The following is an 18,378-nucleotide window of genomic DNA, read 5'->3' on the forward strand; positions in this document are numbered from 1 at the left end:
CACTGGGCCCACTACTCCTGTGTGGAGGATGGTTTCCTTAACTCAGTGCACAGACCTTTCGTTGGTCACCCACTTTTAAAGTGTATTAGATTCGATTATGCTTCTTTCTTTTTTCATTTACTCCTGGGTGGTTTTTCTTATTTTTTTTTCTGCTCTTATGTTTTGCTCATTTTATCAACTATTCAAGGGTAATCATTTCTTAAGGAAATAGCAATCTTAACCCAGGAGATCACAATTAAGTCTGTAATCTATTTAGAATGTATTTTGTCATGCTCAATAGATTTTTTCAGCTTTACTGAGGCATAATTGACAAGTAAAAATTGTATATACTGAAGATACACACCTTGCTGCTTGATATACATATATACTCCAAAATTATCACTGAAATCAAGCTAATTAGCATATCCATCATCTCACATAGCTACCTTTTGTGTGTGTGTGGTGAGAACACTTAAGATCTACCCTCTTAGCACGTTTCAAATACACCATACAGTATTATTAATTACGTTCACTATGCTGAATATTAGATATCCAGAATCTAAAAGGAGTATTACCCCTTCCCTATTTTATTGAGATATAATTGACCTATAACATTATATTAGTTTAAGGTGTACAACATAATAATCTGATATATGTATTTATTGCAAAATGATTACCACAATAAGTTCAGTTAACATCTGGCACCTCACATAGTTACAGTTTTTTTCCTTATCATGAGAACTTTGAAGATCTACTCTCTTAGCAACTTTCAAATGTACGACACAGTATTGTTAACTGTAAGCACCATGCTGTACATTATCTCCAGAAGTTTATATTTTAACTGGAAGTTTGTACCTTTTGACCACCTTCACCCATTTTACCTATCTTCCCATCCCTTAACTCTGGCAACCACCAATCTGTGTTGTGTTTCTATGAGTTAGGGTTTTTTTCCTAGATTCCATACATGAGGTCATATAGTATTTGTCTTTCTCTGTCTGATTTATTTCACTTAGTATAATTCCTCCAAGGCCCATCCATGTTGTTACAAATGGCAGGATTTTTTTTCCTCATTGCTAATTAATATTCCATTGTGTGCATGTGTGTATATATATATTTTCTTTATCCATTCATACACCAACTGACAAGTAGGCTATTTCCATGTTTTGGCTATTGTAAATAATGGTACAATGGGCATAGGGTGCAAATATCTCTTTGAAATGGTGATTTCATTTATCCTTTAGATATATATATATACACCCAGAAGTAGAATCGCTGGATCATATGGTAGTTCTAGTTTTAATTTTATGAGGAACCTTCACACTGTTTTCCCTGGTGGCTGCACCAAATACATTCCCACCAATAGTGCACAACAGTTCCCTTTCCTCCACCTCCTCACCACACTCGTGAACTATTGTCTTTTTGATGATAGCCATTCCAGCAGATGTGGGGTGATGTCTCATTGTGGTTTGATTTACATTTTTCTACTTGGTGATGCTGAACACCTATTCCTGTACCTGTTGGCCATTGGTATGTCTTCTTTGGGAAAATGTCCTTTCAATTCCTCTGCCCGTGTTTAAATCAGATTGTTTAGGTTTTGTTTTGTCTTTTTTGCTATTGAATTGTAGAGCTCTTTTGGATATTAACCTTATCAGATATATAATTTGCAAAGGTTTTCTCCCATTCCTTGGGTTGCTTTTTCATTTTGGTAATAATTTCCTTTGCTGGCAATAGCTTTTTAGTTTGATATGGTCCCGCTTATTTATTTTTGCTTTTGGTGTCGGAAACTTTTTATCCTTTGACCACATCTCCACATCTCCCCCTTCCACCAGCTAAATGGATTTTTTATTGCAGAAATTTTTTGTTTTCCATGTTTTCCAATTCTATCATTGATTAATCCATCATTCCTCACAGTTTAAATGCCAGTTCTATAGAAAATGCTTACATATTTTCTTACTTTCTTTATGTTGCTTATATTATATATATTCTTGTCCCAGTACAACTCTGTTTTAACTACTGTAGTAATAATTGTCATATTCACAAGTCTCCTCCATTACTTTTCTTCTTCATCATCTTCTTTGCTATTTTCATGCATTTTTCTGGATATATCTTTAAATCCTTTATACAAAGGATCTAGGGACTGTGGCACTTTGATTGGAGTTGCATTAAAATGGTACTTCTTTTAGATGGAATGATCTTTATAATGTTAAGAGTCCTATCCAGAAACAGGATATGGCTCACTGTTTATTCAAATCTTCTTTTATGGCCCTCAACAAAGTTGTCATCTTTCATATAAATCCTACATATTTTTATGCAAATTTTTTTGCTCCTTTTGTGAATGAAATCTTTTTTCATGATGTTTTGTAGCTGAATATTACTAATATACAAGAAAGAGCCATGCCCTGTTTTTGCCTTTGTTGAATATAGAGAGCTTCACAAATTGTGTCATTGCACAGGGCCATTGTCATCTTTATTATCATTTTGATTTTTGTATATGTGCTGCCAATAGAAGCAAAGCAATAGCCATTTCCTTTTCCAACATTTTATTTCAAAATTTTGCAAACATACAGAGAAGTTAAAAGAATTTTATAGTGACCTCTATACCCACCACCCAGACTCTATCACTGACATTTTATGATACATCCGGTCTTGTGCCTCCCTACCCATGGTGTGCCCTGCACTGATGTATCCTCCACATTGTTGAAATAGTTATCTAGCTAACCCACGAAAGCCTTAATATAGTTCCCTCTGGGATGGAGGCCAAATTCTGTAGCATAATATACAAGGCCCTCCACAGGCTGACCCCAGCCCACCTTTTCAGCATCACTGCCAACTCCTCTTTTCTTTGCCCATAAAGTGTTCTTCATCTGAACAGCTCTTCTCCAGCCTTGATGAAATCCTCCTTACCCTTCATCCCCAACTCAAATATCACCTCCACTGCCACACCTGCCAGCATTCCACTGGCTACATAAGTTGCTCCCATAAAGTCACTATAAAGCTTTGCCCATACATCATGATATAATGTATTTTTTATACATCTTCCCCTAGACTATGAGATCATCAAAAGCAAAACCCCTGACTCATTCCTCTCTGTATCCTGCTGCCAGGCAGGGTGTGTGATATACCATGAGGCTCAACAGACCTTGGGCACAGGAGATAAGACCAAGATGACAAAGAGACTCAGAACATTCAGCCCCCCGCCCTGGGAGGCCACACTGGAGCCTGGGAAGGCAAAGTACCCACCTGTACAGGCATGCCCAGATCGAGTGTCAGCCCCAAACAGGGGTCGATGAAGATAGTGAGGATGGGCTCCGAAGGGTCCTGTGCAAAGCGTTGCAGAATGGCATCATGTTCCTCTGTCCATGTGGCATCTGCCAGTCCTGTCAGTACAGCTCGGGACAGGAAAAGGGGCTTCTATAGGAGAGCAGAGAATCAAAGCAGGTACAGCTGTTAGGATGAGTCATTTCTCCCATCCGTGATCACATGTGAGGATATGGGGGAGGAGAGAAGTAGTCACACAGGTCCAGAAGGTGACTTGAAAGCTGAGGATGCCTTGAATGATAGGTTTCAAGGTTTTAAGGAAACAGTATCTCTTTTTGGTTTATTTCGTTTGTTGTATTCTTAAAGAAACAAATTGTCTTGCTTCTACAGGTGAAAACAGAATGGATCATAGAGGAAAACTAAGGTACATTATCTTCCCAAGATACTACATTTATGCCTGTGGTTGTAAAAATGTATTACCAAGCAGCCCTCATCTTCAAAGTAAAATTAATTAAGTGAACATATAGAATATTAGCCTAAATTAAGCAATTAGGAGCAAGGAGATGACAAGCTGGAAAGAGGATAAGGGTGCAAGAGCAATTTCTTCATGATGCAGCCTCCTCAGGATACTGAAATAAGTACCAGATGTTTGGTAAAAGTCAATTGACATTGCAGTGAGGAAGAAGGAGAGACTGGAAAACACTAAGGAATAAATCAACTAGATGGAAAATAAATTGTAACTGGTGGCTAGAAAAAAAAATCTGTAGAGCTTTACTAAATAAATTAAGGAAATTAGAAGATATGCAGATAGAGCTCAGTGAACTTGAGAAGTTACCCTGTCCTTCTCCCAGTACCCCTGGAAGATGAGAAGGCACCTCTTTTACTAAAAATTTCCAGGTCAAGAGAATTTAGTGACCTAAAAATCTTTCCTATATAAAGATACAGATGAACCAATGAGAAAAACACGAAGACCCTGATAAATAAATGGATAAAAGGACAGACATGTCACGCCATAAAAGAAAAAATGAAAATATGAAAAAAATGTCCAATTCCACTTGAAATCAAAGAAGTACAGATAAAAAAATAGCAAAGATGTATCATTTATTGCCTGTCATTTATGGGCAATCTGACAATGCCCAGGCCTGAAAAGGGCTTGTTGCTAGTGAGAGGACAAAAAGTGTAATTCACTTGGAAAACAGCTTGGCATTATACATGAAAAGTGTTAGAAATGTTCTTTACTCTTTGATTCAGTAAATCCATGTACAGGAATCTATCTTGAGGCAATATTAAGTGTTAGTTTTATTTACAATATTCACCACGGTATTTCTACAATAGCAAAAAATTAGAAATGGCAAAATGTCCAAGAGTAATGACTTAACTACAGTATAAACATCTGATCAAGTACTATATGACTATAAAAAAATAGTGCTTACAGAAAGCATATAATATTATGAATGATAAAACATTTTGTGAAAAATGCTTAATAGATTAGAATATGTACAGTTAAGATTATTTTTTTGTAACTTGCAGACCTATACACAGAAAGAAAAGACATATCAAACCATTAATATTACATGTTTAGGCAATAATGCTGTTTTTTATTTTACCTTTTGTTTTACTTTTACATCCTTCCAATTTTTTCTCTAATGAAAAGTTATTACTTTTCTCTCCCTTTTAAAAAAATTTCGAGGTCACCACTTAATTCTTCTAATCCAGGTAACTATGGGTGTGGCTAGTTTATGAGGCAATGTGGAAGTAAAGGTCAAGGGGTCCTTTAGTGCCAATTTCTAAAAGGGCTTGAAGTGGTTTCTGTAAAGTCTTCAGCCAAGGGAGACAACTGAAGGAAGAGAACGTCTCAGAACTCAGTATCCAATTAGGACGATGTCTGCCCAGCTTGTTCAACTTGTTCAGATGTCACCACGCAACTGATATAGCTTGCTGTGGCAGACTGATGCAAGATGGGGAGACAAGGACAGGACAGCTAAGAACCCTGTTCTTCACTTACAACCCTCTTCTGCTAGAAGGATGAGGGGCGTGGATAACTTTGTCCTTTACTCAGTGAACTGGATTTGTGGTGAGTAGGCTACCAGCAGAGAATGAGTAGAACTCACCAAGTAACTAAGTGACAGATTGAAGAGAATTACTCATAGGCCATTCTACAACTAATCCATTGACTCATCAGTTGTTAGGAAGGAATATGTCTCAGAGAAAACCCAAACTTACCACATCTACCTCTATCTCCTGTAATTCTTCGTTCTGTACTTCAGGTTCCTCCAGTGTGGGCTCTGGGAAGCAAAAAAATTCCAAAATGGAAGCATCCCTTAAAAAGCTAAATGTAGAGTCACCATATGACCCAGCCCTTCTCTGTCCAGGTATATACCCAAGAGAATTGGAAGCAGGGACTTGAACAGATACTGGCATGCCAATGTTCATAGCAGCACTAGTCACAATAGCCAAATGGTGGCCACAACCAGAGTGTCCATCAGCAGATGAATGGATAAACAAATTGTGGTGGAATGTTATTCAGCCATAAAAAGAAATGAAAGTCTACTACAGTGCTACCCCATGGATGAGTCTTAAAAACATTATGCTAAGTAAAAAAGTCAGTCACAAAAGACCACATATTGTATGATTCCATTTATGTGAAATGTCCAGAACAGGTATATCCACAGAGACAGAAAGTAGATTAGTGGTTACCAGGATCTGGGGGTAAAGGGGCATGGAGAGTGACTGCTAAAAGTCTAGGTTCTGATGCAACTTAGAAGATACAGAGGTCATCTGGTACCAATTTCTCAAGGTGCTTGAAGTCACTTTTTGAGTGGGGGGATGAAAATGTTCTAAAACTAGATAGTGGTGATGGTTGCTTTTGTCAAAAACCACTGAATTGGATGTAGGAGAAGCAAGATGGCAGCGTGAGTAGAGCAGCGGAAATCTCCTCCCAAAACCATATATATTTTTGAAAATACAACAAATACAACTATCCCTAAAAGAGAGACCAGAAGACACAGGACAACAGCTAGACTACATCCACAACTGGGAGAACCCAGCGCCTCAGGAAGGGAGTAAGATACAAGCCGTGGCCCGGTGGGACCCAAGCGCCCCTCACCCCAGCTCCCAGTGGGAGGAGAGGAGTTGGAGCCGGGAAGGAGAGGGAGCCCAGGACTGCTAAACACCCAGCCCTAGCCATCTGCACCAGAGCGCAGACACACAGTGTGTGGGGTGCTGGAAACTAGGGAAACAGGACAGTAAAACCTGCAAGTGGGTCCCCACAGCCAGCGCCCCTGGGACAAAGAAAAGTGAGTACTTTTTTAAAGTCTTAAAGGGACAGGGACCCCACAGCTGGATGGAAGCGTCCCGGGACACTTAGCTGAGCAGCTGGGAATCCCAAGGAACTCCGGGCACCCTAACCCCCTGGTAAACAGTGCAGCTCGGAGGCCCCTCACGGCATTAAACAGCCTCCCACCTGTTCCCGCTCCGATGTGGCTCCGCCACATTGGAGAAGCAGCCTGAGGCTGGCCACACCCACAGCAACCATGGAGCTCCATAGCAGCCAGGCAAGAATTAGAAACCCCGCCTGCACGCAGCTACCCAGCACAAGCCACTAGGGGTCACTGTTCTCCCAGGAGAGGAAGGCCACAAACCAGCAAGAAGGGACTTTCTCTTAGCCAACACACATGCCAGCTCCCCACAAATACCTCTATTGCCATGAAAAGGCAGAAGAACTTGATACAGACCAAGATCACAGAGGCAAACCCCAAGAAGGAGATAGACCTAACCAATCTCCCTGAAAAGAATTAAAACTAAAGCTCATAACCATGCTGATGGAGCTGCAGAGAAATATGCAAGAGCTAAGGGATGATGTCCGGAAGGAGATTACAGAAATGAAACAATCTCTGGAAGAATTTAAAAGCAGAATGGATGATATGCAAGAGGCCATTGATGGAATAGAAACCAGAGAACAGGAACGCATAGAAACTGACACAGAGAGAGATAAAAGGATCTCTAGGAATGAAATAATAATAAGAGAACTGTGTGACCAATCCAAAAGGAACAATTTCTGCATTATAGAGGTACCAGAAGAAGAGAGAGAAAAAGGGATAGAAAGTGTATTTGAAGAAATAATTGCTGAAAACTTCCCCAAACTGGGGAAGGAAATAATCGCTCAGACCACAGAAGTACACAGAATTCCCAATAGAAGGGACCCAAGGAGGGCAACACCAAGACACATAATAATTAAAATGGCAAAGATCAAGGACAAGGACAGAGTTTTAAAGGCAGCCAAAGAGAAAAAAAGGTCACCTACAAAGGAAAACCCATCAGGCTATCATCAGACTTCTCAACAGAAACCTTACAGGCCAGAAGAGAATGGCATGATATATTTAATGCAATGAAACAGAAGGGCCTTGAACCAAGAATACTGTATCCAGCATGATTATCATTTAAATATGAAGGAGGGATTAAACAATTCCCAGACAAGCAAAAGTTGAGGGAATTTGCCTCCCACAAACCACCTCTACAGGGTATTTTAGAGGGACTGCTCTAGATGGGGGCACTCCTAAGACTAAATAATGTCACCAGAGAAAATAAAACCACAGCAAAGAAAGCAGAACAACCAAATACTAACTAAAGGCAAAAAATAAAATCAACTACCCACAAAAGCAGTTAAAGGAAACACAAAAGAGCACAGAATAAAACACCCAACATATAAAGAATGGAGGAGGAGGAATAAGAAGGGAGAAAAATAAAGAATCACCAGACAGTGTTTAAAATAGCTCAATAAGCAAGTTAAGTTAGACAGTAAGATACTAAAGAAGCTAACCTTGAACCTTTGGTAACCACAAATCTAAAGCCTGCAATGGCAATAAGTACATATCTTTCAATAATCACCCAAAATGTAAATGGACTGAATGCACCAATCAAAAGACACAGAGTAATAGAATGGATAAAAAAGCAAGACCCGCAAACAATATGGCTTCTCTCTCACTTACCAACTTTACATTTCCCTGTATGGCCCCGGAAGATGACTGGTTAGCCAGAGACGGGTAAGATTCCTCAAGGGAGGAACAACCTAAGACAGGCACAGTCGCAGGGGGGCCATCAGGTGAGAATTTGGGGATCAACAGAGGTGAGGCTCAGAACCTCACCCCCCCTGCTTTGAGAGAAATCTTCTGCATCCGTGGATGTCTTGCTGCCCTTGTCTAGCCTGGATTAATACTTAGTCCATAGGCACACACCTGATCATCTGATCATCTACATTTGCCTTCTTACAGCACTAAACTATGTTTTCTACCTTTATCTTGCATCTACCTACCACTTCAACATTTTATTAAAAATAAAAATAAAAATAATAATAGGAGAAATGTGGGATCAACATATAAATCAAGTATAAAAATCAAATGAATATTCATATTTGACCTGATTGTTTATAGGTCATAATGCATGATCAAAACCGAAAGTTTCTGTGATGAATGCCCTTGTACTGTTCACCATGTAAGAATTTATTCACTATGTAAGAATTCGTTCACCACGTAAGAACTTGTTCGTTATGCTTCAGAAGATTGGAGACTGACGAGAATTAGGCTTGAGATGGATTAATGATTGTACATTGAGCATTGACCCCCCTATACTGAATTTTATTGTTGTTAACAACCATTTGATCAATAAATATGAGAGATGCCCTCTCAAAAAAAAAAAAAAAAAAAGCAAGACCCATCTATATGCTGCTTACAAGAGTCTCACCTCAAACCCAAAGACAGGCACAGACTAAAAGTCAAGGGATGGAAAAAGATATTTCATGCAAACAACAGGAAGAAAAAAGCAGGTGTTGCAGTAGTATCAGACAAAATAGACCTCAAAACAAAGAAAGTAACAAAAGATAAAGAAGGACATTACATAATGATAAAGGGCTCAGTCCAACAAGAGGCTATAACCATTATAAATATATATGCACCCAACACAGGAGCACCAACATATGTGAAACAAATACCAACAGAACAAAAGGAGGAAAGAGAATGCAATGCATTCATTTTAGGAGACTTCAACACGCCACTCACTCCAAAGGACAGATCCACCGAACAGAAAATATGTAAGGACACAGAGGCACTGAACAAAACACTAGAACAGATGGACCTAACAGACATCTATAGAACTCTACATCCTAAAGCCACTATTTACAATAGCCAAGAAATGGAAGCAACCTAAGTGTCCATCAGTAGATGAATGGATAAAGAAGATATGGTACATATACACAATGGAATATTATTCAGCCATAAAAAAGAAAATCTTGCCATTTGCAACAACATAGATGGATCTAGAGGGTATTGTGCTAAGTGAAATAAGCCAGGTGAAGACAAATACCATGTGATTTCACTTATATGTGAAGTCTAAAAAAACAAAATGAAACAAAATGAGCAAACAAAACAGAAATAGACTGATAGACACTAAGAGACTGGTGGTTGCCATGGCGGAAGAGAGTGGGGTGCTGGGTTAAATAGGCAAAGGGGAAAAGGGGCACAGAATCTCAATTCTAATATGAATTAGTCATGGGGATGAAAGTACAGCACAGAAAATATAGTCAACAATACAGTGATATCTTCCTATGTTGACAGTAACTACACTAGTTGGAGTGAGCATTTAATAATGTAAATAACTGTCAAATCACTATGTTGTACACTTGAAACCAAAATAATACTGTATATCAACTATACTTCAATAAAAATTTTAAAAATTAAAAATTAAAAAGATTTCAGGCAAAACAATCTCAAGTAAACTGATTTTTGTTTTCTATTATACAATGTAGATAAAGTCTAAACCATGAAATATGATTAGTATATGACATTCATGGACACATGCAGCAAAAATTTAAAAAAACAAGCTTGAGAATGATAAACACCAACTCAGGATAGTGGTGAGGTCTGGAGAAGGAAAGAAGCATTTGGGAACTTGGGGGGCCAGAGGGGTTCCCATGTTACTCTCTCAGTTTATTCTTACACTGGGTTATGGCTCTATGGGTGTTCATTATGTTACTTTCCATACTTTTTCTAATTTACCAGAAAAACAGGTCTACAATCCCTTATCCAAAACCCTTAGAGTCAAGGATACTTCAGAATTCAGAATTGTAATATAGTATAGTATGGTATGTAAACCCTCGCGCCCCCTGGAGGGCTCTAGAATGGCACTCCACTATCAAAATTTTAATATTACTAGTATCTTTGCAGTAAAACATATGAAAATTTATATTAAGTGGCCTAAATAGCCTATAAATACCTTCATGTCAGTTTAGATTATGTATTACCACCAAATAAGTTTGGATGCCAAACTTTGGGGAAAAAATTTTTAGCTCTTAGGACTTTTTAAAATTACAAATATAGGATCATGAGCCTGTACTAGTCGTACTACTCTTTTCAACAGTAATTGAAGAGCACTTACAGAAGCAAAGGTTGTCAATACAAACCTCAAAAAGGCATTTGCCCTTTAACCCACCATCCTTTGCCAGAAAGGGTTTTAGGCCCTGTCTTTGGTTGCTCTAACAAAACCCCACAGACTGGGAGGCTTATAAACAGCAGAAATGCATTTCTCACAGCTCTAGAGGCTGGAAGTCCTAGATCAGGTTGCCAGCATGGTTGGGTAAGGGCCCTCTGTGGGTCACAGACCTCTCAATGTGTCCTCACACACGGAAGGGGCAAGGGATCTCTCTGGAGCCACTTGTATAAGGCACTAATCCCATTCATAACAGTTCCACCTTCCAAAGGCCCCACAAACTAACGCCATCCACATTGGGCAATGGGATTTCAAAATACAAATTTTGGGGGAACACAAATATTCAGACCAAAGCAGGCCCCTCTGTCTCCTGTGGGACAGGCATCAATTCCTCCTCAAGTCCCACAAATACAGAGATGAAGGTTCACTTCAGGGCTGCCTGGAGTCCCAAGTCTCGTCTGAACCTCTATCAGAGTTAAGGGTCAGTTGGAAAGTTCCACATCAAACAATAAAAAGGCTTGGAGCTAAAGAAGTCATAGATCCTTGGTGCCTGGAACTTTTAGAAACTCCTTCTCTTCCCACCCCTGATGATTAAAACTGAACCTCACTGCTCTCCCTCCTCCTGCCCCCTATTCACAGTATCCAGCTTCTAGGAGCCAGTCCCATTTTAAACTGCTTTCAAGAGAACTCAGAAGAAAGAAATGTTGTCCATTTTTAATGTCTAGATCCTAGGGCAAGGCCCTGTGTACCCTGCACCTTTCTCCCATGCTGATATTTAATCTCTCAACTTTTAATATTAAAAGGGGACTCTGTTTCTCTCCATGTTGACAGGCTGCTAGCTGCATGAAGAAGGCCCCATGTAAACGGGGAGGGCTATATAGCTCACAGCCATATCTACACCGGCCAGTGCTCTAAGGGACAGCCCGGGACAGCAAAGGCTACCAAAAAACTTTGAACCTTACTGACCCAGCTCATCCACAGGGAATCCTTGAGATCAAAGCCACAAAAGGCAGCCTCTTTAAGCTCTTTTCTCTCTCAGTCTAGACACTAGGTTTCTTTTCCTGTGGCCCTGAACCTGAACCTGCTCAGTCTGCCAAGGCCCTGCCAGAGTGAGGGGAGTGCCTTAAACAGATGGGAGAAAGCATCAGTCAGGCTTAGGATTCAAAGGGTGGCAAAGCAGTCTGAGTCTCCATGGTGATGGGCTTAATGGGAGAAAACATTATTTGTTTTGCCACCCAGGGTGAAAATGGGAAAAGGGAAGAGATCAAACCCTTCAGCGGGGTAGGAGCAACCAGGAACACTTGAAATAAGGAAGAAGAGGCTAAGATTAAGGATTGGCTGGTGACCTCTTGGTGCATTGGGGGGGAATCTTAAGACAGAAAGAACAAGCATTAAAGCTGGCCAGGAGGAAAACACAAAAAATGGGCCCAGTGGGAGGCCTGAGATTTTGCTGAACCCCTGCCACTTGGCTATAAGCAGTGGAACCTGCTCCTCAGCTGAGACCCTCCTTAAATACACACATTCTGCCCCCAAACTCCTCTCCAGCATGTACCCACCAGGCTCTTCCTTGAGAGGCTCGGACTGGGGCTCCAACTCACTGGCAGCTGGGGGGGCCTCAGCAGCCTGTGAGGTCAGAACTGCCGGAGCAGCTTGCCTCCAGGCGCTTCCCTGGCCACCGCTTGCCCGGCCACTCCCTCTACGCTTCTTCTCAGATTTGCTGGACATCGTGTAGGAAAAACCTGCCAACAGACAGGAATCTGGGAGTCCACAGCCAGATCCACCCTCAACCCAACCCCCAACACATGTAATCCCTTCTGAGTTCACAAACTGACCAAGACCCCCAATATCATGATCTTACCTAGAGGTATCCACGCTGGGTTCCATTAACCACAAGGGGTCTCCCAGTCCTCCTTTCCCTGGGATATCCCACTTTCTTCAGAGCATTGGGTCAAAAATCAAAGTCAGCCCCTCAAAAGGCATTAGGAATAAATAGAAGTAAAGATGGTAGCCCAACAGACACCCCCACTAATGAGGGTTTAGAAAGCCCCATCTCTGCCCTGAGGATGAGGATGTGAATAATCAGAAAAAGACCTACCAAGCTGAGGTGAGGGTGTATGCACCCCTGATCACCCTACCCCCCAGGGCAGTGGGTGAGGGAAGGCAGGCCTAGAGAAGGGACAACTCCCCAGGTTCCTCACTGTGTCAAGTCAGTGAAGCAAACTAACTTGATTTTCCTATGTACCTTCTTTCTTCCCCACTTATCCACCCCCTCAAGGAGAAGAAATGGAAAAATTATCCTCCTATCCACACTAAAAATTTATAAGTCTCTTTAGCTTGTAATTCCTGAGGGGAAGGAACCTGCTTTGTGGGTACTGAAAAGGTCTCTTAGTATAGCTGACTGAGTAACGATATGTGCTCAGTAAATAATGAAGACCAGAATCGTCTGACTCCAAATGCCCTGAGAACAGTTTGGAAGAAGGAAGAACAAAAGTCATCCAACACTGAATTTTGAATGGTATCTGGGGAAAAAAGAAATGAGGGATGAGGAAGGCCACAGCAGTGCCTCTCTCAGCAAAGTACTATGGCAGGAAGAAGGGGCATCTCTGTCAGGGGGTCCGAATCCCAAGGGTAATATCTGCTCTGGGAATTCTCTCTTCATTCAGCTAAAGCCTGACAGCCACCTGTGGCTTTCCTTCCTCATCCCCACAGGCTGCCACAGGCATTGATCACAGGTTATGAGTTTCAAACTTGAAAGATTTTTTACCTTGCTCCAAAGAAAAACGCTCTATCAGGCCAACACATCAATAAAAGCAACTTGCGGCAGCCCTCCCAGGCTCCGAGTAGCACCAGGCTGCACTCTACCTCCAGCTGGAGCCTCAGGAGCATTCAGCTGACTAGTTTGGGAGCCCCCTTCCCGTGGAGTTCACCCCACGATCTCACACCACAGGCCCCGGAAGGAGCTGTTCTACTAGCCTGGCACTCACTCCCTTACTCAGGAAATACTGTAGGGGACCCGCCTTCTCAAACCGACTACAAATGGGCAAATTTCCTCTCACGTTAGCTTCCTCACACAGCTGTCACAACTGTCCCCGCTTCTTATCTCGACCCCAATTGCCCTTTCTTCTCCCCTCCCCCCACAACTGCCCCTTCCCCTTCCTCTCCCCAGCGCAGTTGCTCCTTCCTTCCCTGCAACTGTCTTTGCTCTCCCTTCTTCCACGACTGTCCCTTCCACCACCTCATTACTGCCCCTTCTCCCCGAAGCGTCCCACTTCTCCCCTCCTCCCCTCCGCCCCCGACACACACCTCACAACACCGACCCTCTCTCTCCTCCCTAGGCCGACGGGTGGGGCACTACAGCTAAGTTGCCCCGCTAGGCCCTCTCGGATCCGCGCCTGCACGCGTCGCCACGGCAACCTCGGGCCGGGAGGGCACCAGCGGCCCGGCCTCCTCGGCGCAGGCGCGGTGAAGACCATCTCCCTAACCCCGCTTGGCCCTCGCCTCACCGCGGGGAGCAGGGGCAAGCGAGCTCGGGGGCAAGGAAAAGCCACTTAATCTGGCAGGCTGGAGGGTGGCGGGGTTCTGGTCCATTTAACAGGCTGGGGATGGAAACAATGAGCTACTCTCCAAAGGGGACACTGAAAAGGCAGGGGGAACCCAAGCCACGACCCCGCACCCGGGTCTGTGCGCTCCGTCCCGGACGAGTCCAGCAGATGGCGCCCGGCGTCCCGCCTGCGAAACTCATTGACTCTCTTGAAGGCGCTCCAGGATTTCAAGGCAGCCGTGTCTGCAGCCGGGTCCGGGGGAAAAACCGGGGCTGGAGCACCCTTGCCCTCCCGCTTGTACCCGCATCTTAGTTCGGACCGGGGTCTAGGCTCACCGGGCACCACCGGGCGGGGGAAGGGAGGAAAGAACGGAACCGGAATTTTTGGAATCTAAGGATTGGCTTGGAAAGCATCGCTCGTTTTGGGGGGGACGGGAGGCGGGGACTCCCTAGGGAAGGTGACCGGGCCGGGGAGGGGCTCGGCTCTCCCCATAAGAACAAAGGCTGAGCACTGGGAAAGCTAGAGAAGGGTGTGAGAGAAGGGGCAGACCTAAACCAGGGCTAGGGGGCGCTGCCGGCCGGGGCCGCTGGGAGAGGCGCCCAGAAGGCAAAAGTGGTACCTGCTGGGAGGAGAAGCTTTAGGGGGCCTGGGAAATACAGGGAGGAAGCCGAGTCAGGGAGATGGGAAGGCACCCTCCCTGCTTCCCTCAATAGTGCCTAATTAAGACAAAGCCAGCAGCGAGCCCACTGATTACATTTCCATGAGGAGCTAAATTGATGACATTTTATTTGCTGGATGAGGAGGGGGAGACGCTGCCACCTCAGTTCGTTCCCCCTTCCTGGTCGGTGTTCACACCTGACAGGTCTCATTATACCAGTCTGGCACTGTGGGAAGTGTCAGTCTCTGATACTCCTGAAGGTCCACAACAGGACCCAACCTTGGCCTCACCATCCCACCTATCCTCTCCTAATTTCCATAACTGACAGCCCCTGCCCTTGGCACCCAGCACCCCATTATCTTTAAAGTGGGTTTCTGAGCTCTGATTTGTCATCTCCTGCACAGCCCACCATCCTGTTGCTGAGGGCAAGGACTGAAGGACTGAGTCCTGCCACACCACAAAACCAGCCACTAAGCAAGCAGGGCTAAGTGGGTGATCCTCTAACCAAACAGGCAGTAGGTGGCAGAGAGAGGTGCCATGATTGGTCAGGTTCCCCAGGGAAAAGTCCCAAAGGAGTGAAGATTTGAGGGAGGCGTGAGGTGGGGAGACTTACAGGCAGGGCTTATGGCTCCCTCAGGGAAAGGAATGTTATAGACCCCATTTCTTTTCTGACTCACCCCACCCCACCACCACCAACCTTGGCTGTGCCTAGGGATCCCAGCCCCCTACATTATGCTAAATAGGTAATCAAACATCGCGCTTTGCTAATTACTGCTCAATCCGATTAAACGCTGCTGAAGCTCATCAACAGAGGTGGAGGTAGGGGGAAGGGATGAGGGGGGACAACCACAGCTGTGATGGGGGTCTTGTCCCCAAGGGCTCTAGGGGACAGCTGAGAAACAGCCATGGTAGCAATACTCAGTACCTCCCAAAAGACAGGGGCAGAAGTGCTGTACCCACAAGACCCTTAGTCTTGCTGCACCCTCCCAGCCTCAGGCTTTCCCCTCCCCTACCCCAGACCCTTCATTACTCTCAGAACCCAGGCATCTGGCCATTCCCACAGCTCCCCACACACACCCCTGTCCGAGATTTAATAACTTCTGTTCTCTCACTGTCAATATTTGATTTCTCAGAGCCATCTCCACGGAGAAAGGGGGTCTTTTCCCTTGCTTACCCCCTACCTTGGCCTTCTTTTGCCCACCCCAGTCTCTTTGTGCCCTCAACCTCCTCTGAAGTAGCTGACTTAATGAAATGATATTAAAGTCTTAAGCAACTCCAAAAGAATGGTTGTTATGGTAAAGGGAGTGGGCAGGACGCCTGGGTCCCTGAGGGGAGCAAGAGTTGAGGCGGGGAAGAGTGAGCCAGAGGCTAAGGTCCAGAGGCCTCAGTCCTCAATGGGGAGCAGCAGATTTGGGGTGAGCTGGGGGCCAGACCTCTGGATCTCGGTGACAACAGAGGAGTGAAGCCTGGGGGCTTGGGGAAGGTAGGAAGAGAGGACATTCAGAGGGTGGGGAGCTCAGCTTGCTGTCCAGAGCATCCGTCAGGGATGGAGAGACCAGCTGGGGGGATCGGGCCTCTGTGCCAGCAGCCTCCCTGCTGCCTGTACCCTGGGCTGGTCCCGTGAGAACCAGAGTAGATTCTTCTTCAGCCCTGACTCATCCCTCTTCCCCCCTTCTCCCCCAGCAGACCCCCACAGGTGATTTGTAGCTGATGCCCTCACAATGGTTGGGGCCAGGAGAAAGTCAGTCCATGACAGGAAGAGCCGAGAGCTTCCAGGAGAGGAGAGAACAGAGGCCAAGAGATGGGAAGCCAAGCACCACCCCCACGACCCTCCACCCATCCTCATCGCACTCCCCTGGGGACCCTGGCCCAGCCCCAGTCCCCTTGGGGTGGTGGGAATGCAAGAACATTTGGCTGGGGCTGATTGATGAGGGAGGCGGCAGCAACTGGCACTGAGGCTGCTGTTTGCTGAGCACACAGATTCCTCCCCACTCGCCAGCTGCTGCCCCCTGAGGCTGCTCAATCTCCCCACCGCTACCACCACCAGCCACTAGGGTTGGAGGGAGCTGATGCCTGAGTTTCTGAAGACAACTGAGGGAAGAGGGAGAACCAGGACAGGACACCAAATGCTTCAAGCCCCTCTGACAATCAAGGGTGCCTGGGACCTGGTCCCCTCGAACTCCCTGCAGGGCTCCACTTCCCTGCTACCTTTCAAACATCTCTCCTGCTGCCAAGTTTTCACTCTCTTTTATGCTGCATCCTTTATCCTATCCCAACCCTACTCTCTGAGCTCATCCCAGCCAGTCCCCTGTCTCCAACCACCATGCAACATTTCTCCCAACTTGCCTACAGATCTTGAAACTCTCCCTAGGGGATGAAGGTGCCCCATGTTCTCAATTCCCCATAGAGTCCCTTAGGAAGCTCCATTTTTCATTCTAACTGAAATTCCAGTTATGATGTCAACCATTCCTCAATAGAAATTCCCACTGCAACCCTTTGCTCCATTTTCCTTTCTCTAAAACTCTCAACATAAGCTCCTCACCCCACCCCCCACACACACCCCTCAATCCAATTTACATCCTACTTTTGTTTGGGAGGGTGGCAAAGTCTGAGCCTCTACCTGCAGCACAGCCCCCAGGAGAGCCTCAATCCCATGCAGTTTTGTGGGGGACAGCTCTGACTGCTGTGGTCCCCAGCCCTCTCAGGTTCTTTACTTCCACTCTGCCCGCCAGCTCTAGGCGCAGAACAGCAGCCATACCACACCCCCACAAAAGCTCAGAACATCATCCTTGCCCTTCAAAACTTAAAATTTTAGTAGAGGAAAACACAACTCATATACACCCAAAAAGCAAAAGGGGGAAAAATGGAAAACAATGTTATATCAACTTCCTAAATGTGGATTCTAGACCCTATGTGACTTGCTCCCGACAGGCTGGAGCTGGAGAACAGGACACGTGTGGAACATATCTGAGGTTGTGATGTCCTTCTTGGTGTTTCCAAACACACCTCTGTGCTTCATACTTCCTGTTCCCTCTGTCAGGTATACTCTTCCCCATAGTTCATGCCTTAACTCCACATTACTCAAGGATGTGATTAAATGTCCCCTCTTCAGAGGGACCTTCCTGACCTCCTAATCTAAAGCATCTCCCTGTTCCTCTGCATTGTCTTCATCATGTTACTCTGTTTATATCATTTATCACTACCAGACATTTTACTGTGTTGTTTCCTACCAAAATGTGGACTTCATGAAAGCAGGAACTTGGTCTTACTTACCATGTACTTCCAGTGCCTGAAACAGTACCTGGAAGAAAGTAAACCATTAATAGGGATGTGGATGGAATGAATGAATAAATGGATGTCTTCTGTTTGTTTCATTGTCATTTTACCCTCGGAGTGTGTGTGAGTATTTGTACATAGGAAGAGAATTGGATGGCATGTGTTGTTCTGGGTGGAAGCCACTGT

General features: G+C 44.5%; 1 protein-coding gene across 2 annotated transcripts in view; it reads right to left on the reverse strand.

Annotated features, from left to right (window-relative positions):
* DNAH2 (dynein axonemal heavy chain 2) overlaps nucleotides 1-14,154 on the reverse strand; it is a 96,547-nt gene extending 82,393 nt beyond the window's left edge. For both annotated transcript variants that reach the window (XM_017671777.3, XM_073234886.1), the window contains exons 1-5: nucleotides 14,020-14,154; nucleotides 12,575-12,684; nucleotides 12,273-12,455; nucleotides 5,461-5,522; nucleotides 3,220-3,390 (exon numbers count right to left, since the gene is read on the reverse strand). In XM_017671777.3, coding sequence (XP_017527266.3) covers nucleotides 3,220-3,390; nucleotides 5,461-5,522; nucleotides 12,273-12,441 — 402 coding nt within the window. In that variant the 5' untranslated portion in view covers nucleotides 12,442-12,455; nucleotides 12,575-12,684; nucleotides 14,020-14,154. The remainder of the gene's footprint in view (nucleotides 1-3,219; nucleotides 3,391-5,460; nucleotides 5,523-12,272; nucleotides 12,456-12,574; nucleotides 12,685-14,019) is intronic.
* Between the last annotated feature and the right edge of the window lie 4,224 nt (nucleotides 14,155-18,378).

Source organism: Manis javanica, chromosome 4 (assembly GCF_040802235.1).
Source record: "Manis javanica isolate MJ-LG chromosome 4, MJ_LKY, whole genome shotgun sequence".
NCBI lineage: Eukaryota > Metazoa > Chordata > Mammalia > Pholidota > Manidae > Manis > Manis javanica.